The sequence below is a fragment of the Leptodactylus fuscus genome, chromosome 7, assembly GCF_031893055.1.
Source record: "Leptodactylus fuscus isolate aLepFus1 chromosome 7, aLepFus1.hap2, whole genome shotgun sequence".
Classification (NCBI taxonomy): domain Eukaryota; kingdom Metazoa; phylum Chordata; class Amphibia; order Anura; family Leptodactylidae; genus Leptodactylus; species Leptodactylus fuscus.
Window position 1 is genome coordinate 97125934 of NC_134271.1, and position 9913 is coordinate 97135846.

At 39.7% G+C, this 9913-nt stretch overlaps 1 protein-coding gene across 1 annotated transcript in view; it reads right to left on the minus strand.

The window, feature by feature from the left end:
* The window catches only part of CCDC85C (coiled-coil domain containing 85C), an 89423-nt gene extending 82029 nt beyond the window's left edge, over positions 1–7394 (minus strand). Inside the window, exon 1 of the mRNA XM_075282588.1 lies at positions 6379–7394. Within this exon, the coding sequence (XP_075138689.1) occupies positions 6379–7087 (709 nt within the window). The 5' untranslated portion in view covers positions 7088–7394. The remainder of the gene's footprint in view (positions 1–6378) is intronic.
* Positions 7395–9913: the final 2519 nt, after the last annotated feature.

Sequence of the window (9913 nt, forward strand, 5' to 3'; positions counted from 1 at the left end):
CCATTGAATTGCATTGTTTTTTTCAGGCAGAATCCGCTTGAAGAATGGATATGTCAATTCTTTTTTCTGCTAGCGGAAAATACCACTAGTGGAAAACAATTACAAGCGGATTACATAGGACTGTATGGTGAGGCATTGTTTGGAGGATGATTTTTAGGTGGATTCCACCTCAAAATCCTGACCATTAAAACACCATGTGAACACAGCTTTGCAGTGCCGTCCGTGTGTTGGCCAGATTTATTGGCCTGAACAATACGCTGGGACAGAGACTCCTAGCAGTATAATAATCTATGGTACTAGGCGTCCCTAGCTCCCAGCAACATAGTGTCGTGTACTGATAGCACAGGATAGTATGTCGCTGAGGGGAAGGGTCTCCTAGCAGCATAGATAACTATCATACTAGGAGTCCCTCATCTGACTTACTGTTCAGGCAGGTAAATTCGGCCAACACAGCTGGGTTTCACAGCTGAAACCTGCTTGTGTGCATGCGGAGTTATAGTAATTCTATTCTTATACTAGTAGTTCTATTCTTATACATATGGGGCAATATTATAAGAGTAAGTTCAGTCTACCGATATAAATTTCCATTCCTCTCATCCGTAATAGGATCAGAGCGATGAACATTAATGGCAAAAGAGTGACTAATACCTATAGAGAATCATCTGTCCGCATTCATTATAATGTAAAAAACGTTTTCTTCTGTTACCAAAGTAAACACGTAACAGAAGAAGTTTCCTTCATGTTTCTATTGCTATTAATACCTGTTGCTCTCATCCTATGGCAGATGAGAGCAATGAACATTTATATGGGTAGTGTGAATGTGCCCAAAAATTACATTCTTGGACACACAAGCAGTGTTATAGTAGTCATATTCTACTTTACTCTTTAACTACAAGTACCAGTAATAACAGCAGGACCTGGAACAAATAAAACTAACATGCAAAGTTGCACAACGCACCAACCTCATGGCAATATAAGGTCATAACTACAGTAGTAGATGCTGGTGTACAAGAGAAGGAAGTGAGCACACTATGAGTCTCAGGTAAACACATAAAGTCCTATTGTTGTGTTTATTTAAAAAAAAATAAAATACTTCCTTGAGGAACACAATGCAGGTCTTGAAACAATGGAGGAAACTTGACTTTCTGGATTCCAGGAATGACACCTGCAGCCCTACACAAACCGGTGACACTGACTCTACTGTCCCCAGGAATCCTGTGTCAATCAGATAACGCTCGCATACTATCCACCTCAACACCGACCTCCAATCCCCAATGAAGGAACCTTGTGTCTTCCCACAAAGCAGTGAGGATTTTGACTAAATACTCTACTTTTATGGTCATTTTTGTGAATTGAAATTTCCTTAGACCTTTTTTTTTAAATTAAAAATCTGAGTGTAGTTTGCATTGTTCTCAAAGAAGGTGGTCGCCCCATTTAATACATATATGGTACAAACTTCCTGATCAGACCATAACTTTGGACCAGACCATTTGTATTGCATGGTTTACTACCTTAAAAGCTGAGGTCCCACGTTGCAGAAACACATTTTTTTATGCAGATTTTGCTGCGTTTTCTTAAGCCAAACCCATAAATTAATTGAACAGAAGGTAGAAGTATTAGAGCTTCCTATATATTTTCTATTCCTTCTGTAGCCATTCTTGGCTTTGGCTCAAAAAAAATGCAGCAACAGGGCACGACAAATTGGTACATTTTGTGAATTTCTGTAATTTAGAATCACTGAGAAAGATCTGCAATGTATAATTAGCGCTGGATTCTCAGCCCACTACCAAAGCTTTCATTCAATTCCGTGGTCACACGTTGCGAGTTATCCACAGCAAATTACATTCACAGTGTAGTGGATGGGATTTAAACAACTCCCGTCCACACACTGCCAAAACACTTGCGATGCAAAGTGTTTTGTACTGCGGGTATAGAATTATTGCTGCGGATACCACTGTGGTTTTCAACTTTTGTAATGCCATGGCTGAAAACCACTGTGGCTGTAGAGGTTAACCCCCACAACAAATCCAACAATTGTGATCGCCACAGATCAGATGTGTAAGGATTCATGCGAATCCCATCCCCACTTTGCGGAAAAGATCGCAGCGCGGACACGCTGTGATTTGCAAAGCCGTTGCGGCTTTGCAAATCGCAGCATGTCAAATATATCTATGGAAACGCCGGCAGCTTTCCCATAGATATAATGTTAAGAGAAAGTCCGCAGAGGAAAACTCTGTGAACTTTCTCTTAAAAGCGCTGCGGAAAGAACCGCAATGATTAGGATACGGCCCGTTCGGCCTTAGCCTAAGGGTGCATTCCACTAGAGGAATTTTCGGAGGAAAATGGCGCTGAACTTGGTGTGGAAGCTGTGTCAGATTCAGTGCTGAAAAAAAAGCCTCCCATTGACTTCAATGGGTTCCTTTTTCTGCTAGCAGAATATGCTAGCAGAAAAAGGAACCAATTGAAGTCAATGGGAGGCTTTTTTTGTAGCGCTGAAATTCCACACCAATGGGTCCAATCACACAGAGTTTTTTTAGCGAGGATTTTGGCGAAGAAAAAATCCGCTTCAGGAATTAGGAAATGTTTTTTTCCTCCAGCACAGTGTATGGACCTTGAAAAAAACGCTAGCGGTTTTTCCACCTGGATTCTGACATGGATTCAGCGTCAAAATCCTCACCCAATAACTATGTGTGAATGGAATTACAAACACAGCGCCACACATTGCATAGAGTTTGTGCTTAGTATTACAGCTTAGCCTCATTCACTTGAAAGGAACTGAGCTTTAGTTGTACCATGTGATGGGAGGTTCACACTAGAAGACCTCTCTGTTGCTCTGGTCCATTGGAGGACCAGAACAACAAAGAGGTGGACTGCTAAAATAGCTGTAACACACGGAGTCCGAAGAATCCCTTTGACTTTAATGGGGTGCATTGGATGACCATTGTTTTAAAACTGAAACTAGTGGAGGAAAGAGTCCAGGACCTATTTTCAGGCTGGCACTGCGATGATGTGAGATGGAGAGAGTTAACCTAGCCCAAGCAAAGAAAGCATTTCTGCTAGTCATATTATAATAGGGAATTTATATTTGTGCAAGTAAAAAAATCCCAAGTGAATACCACCGACTTCCCCAAAAACTAGTAATACTGATGTATTAGGAATGTCAATAAGTGCAAGGACTATGGCATAGAAGAGGCTACTTTTTTTTTAGCATTTTTCCAAAATGTTCTCCATTGTGTTGAAACTTGCTCCAGTGATCACAGCTACATATTTCAAGATGTGTGTTTACTGCTGGTTAGTATCCAGTCAGCAAACATCCCGGTGGTAATGGTACCTCTACAGATAGTCATTGAGATTCAGGATGTACTGTATTTTACAGCTGCAAGTGAAAAGCCAAGCCTGTGGAGATGGAACATGACCGGGCAGGTAAATTCAGTCTCTTTTGTAAAGGTTTTATTTGACACGTAGTGAAATATACAGCACACAGCGAAGATACAATGGATTTTCAAATGTACTGTGCATCACGTGATAAATAAGATGCTATGGATTGAATATAAACCATTATTCCCCCATATGACTAAATCTCCTCCCAGTAACTATACTAAGTCATTCCTCATTTACATCAGTTCCGGGAAAGTTGGGTGACATATCTGATAAACTTCACTGCAAATGGATACTGTATGTATAACTAGGCAAATTTGTCTATAAAGGCAGGGTGACAACTCATGTTGGAGCTGTAATGGGGACCTGATAATATGAGAATGACTGAAACAGACTAATTCACTTCCAATAAGATAGCTGCAAATAGTTGTATATTTCATTTACTTACAGCAGTTATCAGTAAAGGCGGTCAGAACTCAGGGTTCCTATTATAGAACCCCCCCCCCCCATGCTACCATATGCTTTTTCAGTAAGGCATGGCATTGTCACCTAGAAGCATGATTCCATGGAACAACATACATTGGAACACAATACATTAAAATCAGAGGTGCATATGTATGGGTACAACACAGATTCAATATCTAGACTCCCATAAGACCTTTTTAATCGGATTGCGCAACAAAAACGAATGCACCCTAGAGAAGAATTCACAGAGGCTTCTCTACTTCCTTGTGTGTATGTACATAGTATACTACTTATCTTCTGTATTGACACCAAGCAAATATAAACAGACTCTTGGAAAGGACCTTCATAGAGTTAGAGCGCTCATCCCATGACACCAAATCTACAGTAACATACATAAAAGGCTGTCTTTTGTCACAGACGACAACCGCTGTAGTAATATGGTTGATGGCATGTTTGACACTGACCTCCTCAAATGTTGATTTTTTAAAGTCCAACTCTTTATAAAAATCCTAAAACATCAGGTGTGATGGTAGTATGCCTCGATATTTCACTGCTCCAATAACACTAGTGTAAAGGGGGTCCGAGCAATGTGGTCCTCAAACTATACAGATGCTCTATGGAGACCTGATAAGGTGGGGTCACAGTAGTAACTGGTGAACTTTTGCAACTGCTAACAAAACATTGGCTTTTCAGGGATGACAAGTCATAAAGTGTTTGATTGTGGGAACTTAAAAAGCCTGAGACAACCAGGGCACCAGAAATAGATTTACCATTACATGCTTTACAGAATAAGCACCATTGGTTATCTTCTAGCAGATAATTGGTGGGGTCTTCAAGTCAAGACCTTCACTAAGTCTTAGAATGGAGTGGACACGTAGTCCACTTCACTGAAGCTGATGGAGAGCCAAGTGTAATCGATGGAACTGCTGTCAGCGTGAAGCCATTAAAAATAAGGAGCATGACCATGAAATTGAATTTTGGCAGCTTCATTCTAACAATTATTAGGTAATCTTGGCAGCTCATAAGCCTCCAACACCATCTTCTAAAATGGTCTCAGCTGGGTCACCCCCAATATCTGCAAGAACAAAGGGCCTGCAGTTCCCCTTTTCGCTTATGTCGCCCTCTCTTGGGACTAAGGAGAAACAAAGACAGGCCAATGACTTTGCCTCACTCGCGAGAAGTCTCTATGACATATCTCCCCTACACCATAAAGCACCCCTGTAGTCACTGATCTAGGCAAGCATACACTTGAATACATATCTGGATACAACTAATCTAAGAGAAATGACTGCCAGTTCCTAAGTTTAGGAAGTCATTACTATTGACGTCAATGGAACCAAAACTTCATGCCAACTCCGAATTTAGGTTGACTAAGCCATGAACTCTACATTATCTTCTACATAAATCCTATTGTCATCCTCCTTTAATTGTATATGAGCTGTTTCCTGGGTGTAATATGTTTCTTACATGACTGATTTATGGTTCATTCTCATGAATACAGCATCATGACTCTACATCACTCTTTAGACCTGTCACCCTAGCTGTATGACAAGACAATGGACAACTATGATGACCATACCCATCTCAATATTAGTATTGCTTCCTGACATCTGCTTCACTAAAATATAATTTTCCTACACACAATTTATTTAGAATGTACTGGTCCAATGTAACCACATAAGAGAACATTAAAATGGCTTGGACCAATACCTTTTCATCTTCAAGGTCCACCAATGTCACGCTTGGGACGGTTGCAGGGATCATCTGGTGACCAATAGAGAACCTCAAGGAAATTATTGGTGGTTCTCCAGCTCTGTTGGCTGTAGCTTATAAATTAGGAGGTCTCAATTCCAGCAACAGAATAAACATGGACCCATTATAGATACCATAGAGAGATGTGTGCTTGCTCATTAGGTTTGGCACCTTTTGCATCCATATGGTGCACATATTCAGCTACAGTAAGGGCATGATAAATTAGGGGTTTTTGATTCTACCTGCCATATTACACAAACACCCAGCTAAAAATAAGGGTGCAAGGATGACCAGCATCATATTATTAAGAAGCCTGAAGAACCTTAGACAGGACGTTCTGAAAAAACATGCATACAGTCACAAGATGTCTATACTAAGCCTAGGATTCAGCGAAATTTAGACACTCCTCAAGTCTGTCTGATATACTGACTTTTGAGCGTATATTAGATTTTAGCTGTATCAACTTTAAATAGCATGAAATTTCTGAAGACTAATATCTCTAATAATTCCTTGTTACCGACAATGGGTTCAGAATCCTACATGTCAACAAATTCAAGTTACCTAACTTAGTAAAACACAGAGCAGCAATTGTTCCTTATTGAAAGAACAGCCTAGAAATACATAAAGACAAAATATTTGTTTTCTGCATTTTTCCCCACTAGGTCTGAGAATACAAGTGCGGCTTCTCATTGAAATGCATATTATCCTGAAGACTTCAAACACAAATCACCAGAGTAACACAAATCACGCAGTCAGCTCTGAATGGGAAGCTTGGGGACTTACCATTCAACCCATTAGGAATACTTCTGTGGTGGGGAAGGGTAGAAAGGTCATCTGCAGATCTCCTGATGGTGCCAGTTTTATTCTCCACTGGTTTGGGGTGATGATGATGATGATGATGGTCTGGGCTGCCTGCGCTGCCTGTACTTGAAGTACTGCTGCCATCCCCTACATCCCTTGCCCCAGACCCGCCATTTAGATTGGTCAAACTGTTTTGGCTATCAATGGAGCTCCTAGAACCTGCCCCATTCCTCTCCTCATCCAACATGAGGACTATCTCCTTGAGCTCCAGGTTATCTCTAACCAGAGCCTCCTGCTTGGACTCCAGCTCCTTGAGTTTTTGCTGATACGACCCTACCTCCTTCCACATCACACTGGCTGTGTGTCTCCCAAACCTCTGCCATTCCCTGGACAGTTTTTTCCCCTTTTGCCTATCATCATCCAAAAAGCAACACAGCTCCCTGAGCTCCTGGTTGTCATCTTGAAGTTTCTGGTTGACTTCCTTCAAGCCCCTGATCTCATGAAGGTGGACCTGCAGCCTCCTGTTTACATCCTTCATTAGATTGCCATGCTCCACCATCAGATTCATCTTCTCAATCTCCACTTTCCTCAGCTTCTTGATCAGGTCCTCCTTGCTCCACCTGAGAAGGTCTTCATCTGAGATCTTGTTGAGGTCTTCAGCAGACCCTGCTCCTTGGGACAGCTTTGCCATGACAAATCTTGAGGGATGCAAAAAGAGGGAATCAGAATTCAATCAAACTCCCTATTTCTGCAAAACTACCATCCCTGAGCAGCTGCTATACAGCAGATTCCTGCATCACCCATGGTGCAGAGGGCTCATGCATTGCAGGTGGGAACTTGTGCAGAAGAGTAATGTGTAATCCAGAGGTGTCCAGCCTCACAATCCCCTCACAGAGGTGTTCCAGGCAGTCATTTGTATTAGGATATCCTCCCTGCGATCCTCCTGCCGAGCCCGGGCTCGATCTCACAGCTCTGCTGTCTCCAGCTCCTCTGAAGCCTCCTCCTCCCTCCTCCCGTCCTGCCGTCCTGCCTATCCTGCCTATCCTCCACTTACTGCTCGCTTTTTTTGCCGAATCAAACCAGCTTTATTGACAAGCACATGGCTTGACAACACAATTCAAACTAGGTCAACGTTCTTCTAGGCTTGATTAAAAAATAACAAGAGTACCTGCGGCAGCAAGCAGAGGTAGTGAGGGGCCGGCTAGTCACTGACTAACCCGGAGAGGAAGCCCAGGAGACAGTCACACCACAGATAGAGAGCGGTGTCTGGACTGGACAGCAAGATTGCATGGATAAATGTACTAATAGCTGCAAATATTACATAGGATATATAGGGAGAGAGAGAGGATATGAAATAGATCATGTAACCACATAGATACTGTGGATGGATGATACATGTGATATTGTAGATTCTAGATAGATCAATAGATACTGTAGATAGATGGATAGCCCAAAATAGGGAGATGGAGAAATATATGTAAAATTGATCATGTAACCACATATTTACTGTAAATGGATGGTAGATGTGATATTGCAGATTCTAGATAGATCGATAGATACTGTAGATAGATAAATAGATAGATAGATAGATAGATAGATAGATAGATAGATAGATAGATAGATAGGAAAGATTATGCATAGATACTGTAGACGGATGATAGATTAGTTATATATTGTAGATTCTAGATAGATCAATAGATACTGTAGATAGACAGATAGATAGATAGATAGATAGATAGATAGATAGATAGATAGATAGATAGATAGATAGATGATAGATAGATACTGTAGATAGATAGACAGACAGACAGACAGATAGATAGATAGATACATACATACATACATACATACTGTAGCTAGATAGATAGATAGATAGATAGATAGATAGATAGATAGATAGATAGATAGATAGATACTGTAGATAGATAAATAAATAGACAGATAGATAGATAGATAGATAGATAGATAGATAGATAGATAGATAGATAGCTCAAAAATATGGAGAGCTAGAAATACTGTAGGAACATAGGTGTAAATATTGTAGATAAATATGATATATACTGTGGATACATAGATAAATACCATAGATATTGTAATTGCCAAAATTGTAAACAGCTGACTGAGATTATCATTATTCTTATCAGAATTAGGATATTTATACTGTGAGCCCCATTACGGGGCAAGAACTGATGTGATGTGTGTAATAACAATCTGTACAGTACTGCAGAATATGCAAATCAGTATTATTATTATTATTATTATTATTATTATTATTATTTTAGTATAGCTATTTGTATTATATTATCCTCCACACTAAGCTATTATATTGTTAGTTTTAGTATTATTATTTTTTCATTATTATTATTTATTATTACTATGTTTATGACAATATTATTTTCAATCAATACTTAGCACTTTGGAATGAATGTGTAAGTTCCACAAGTTTGCGAAGTATTTTTTCACCTCTGGAGAGTGTAAATTCCAGCAGTTTCTGGTGAATGAGAGTAGCGCCTTCATGTGAGCTCTTTGTGAAGTCTGAATTCATGTTCAGTGGGGGGTGGTCTTTTCTCATCCCCCAGTGGGAAAGATAACATGAAGTTGCTTTTATTTCTGCAGCTCTCCTCTGGCCACCTGGGCTTTCTGCTCTGAAGTTAAAATCCACTGCAAATAGAGCTTATTCCAACACAATGTTATCACTGTCCTGGGATTTATGGCTTATAAATTAGAATTATTTGATATTTGCTTAGAAGGCTCTTTCATAGAAAATACGTAGATTGGGGGAAGCTATAAAAAGTCAATTTATTTCTTTATTTTTAATTTATTTTTTTGCTAGAAAGGTATCAACACAATGTTTGTTCTACATGGTGTGTAAGGTTTTGGTTGCATACAGTTTCTACTGACTGTATAGCAATGGTATACTCATCATGTACAATTTCCTATGGACACAATTCAATTATACTAACACTCTAAGGAAACACTGCCACCTAGTGTTGGCATTAAATACACATTCATTCAACCACATCTGTGGGGCACAATCCTTGGCTGATAGGAACAGAAATGGCTGTGGGTTGCATTGTCTGCCAGGATTTGTACCATGCAGGGAGGTAACTAGAACTATATGTAGCACTCTCATTTTACACTTGGTCGTAAGGGGTGCCCAAAGTTCCATCTTCCACATAAGAGGATACCAGTATAATAGGTACGTTGAAGGTATGCATTAGGACCCAGGAGCTTTAAGATACATCTCTGGTGCCATCTATATACATCATGAATCAGAGCAAATTTTGCTACAAAGTGTATTAAATAAGTGGAGTATGTCATGTGCAAGTAAAAAATTGTGCTATTATTTTTAATCCACCACAGAAGTTTTGAACAAATTCTAATAAAATATTGTATAGAAATATTCTATAGAAATAAAATTTATTATATTATTATTATTATTATTTTTATTATTATTATTATTAATAAAATAATGTGGCTAAACCATACCTCGCAACTGTCCCAGATTCAGTGGGAC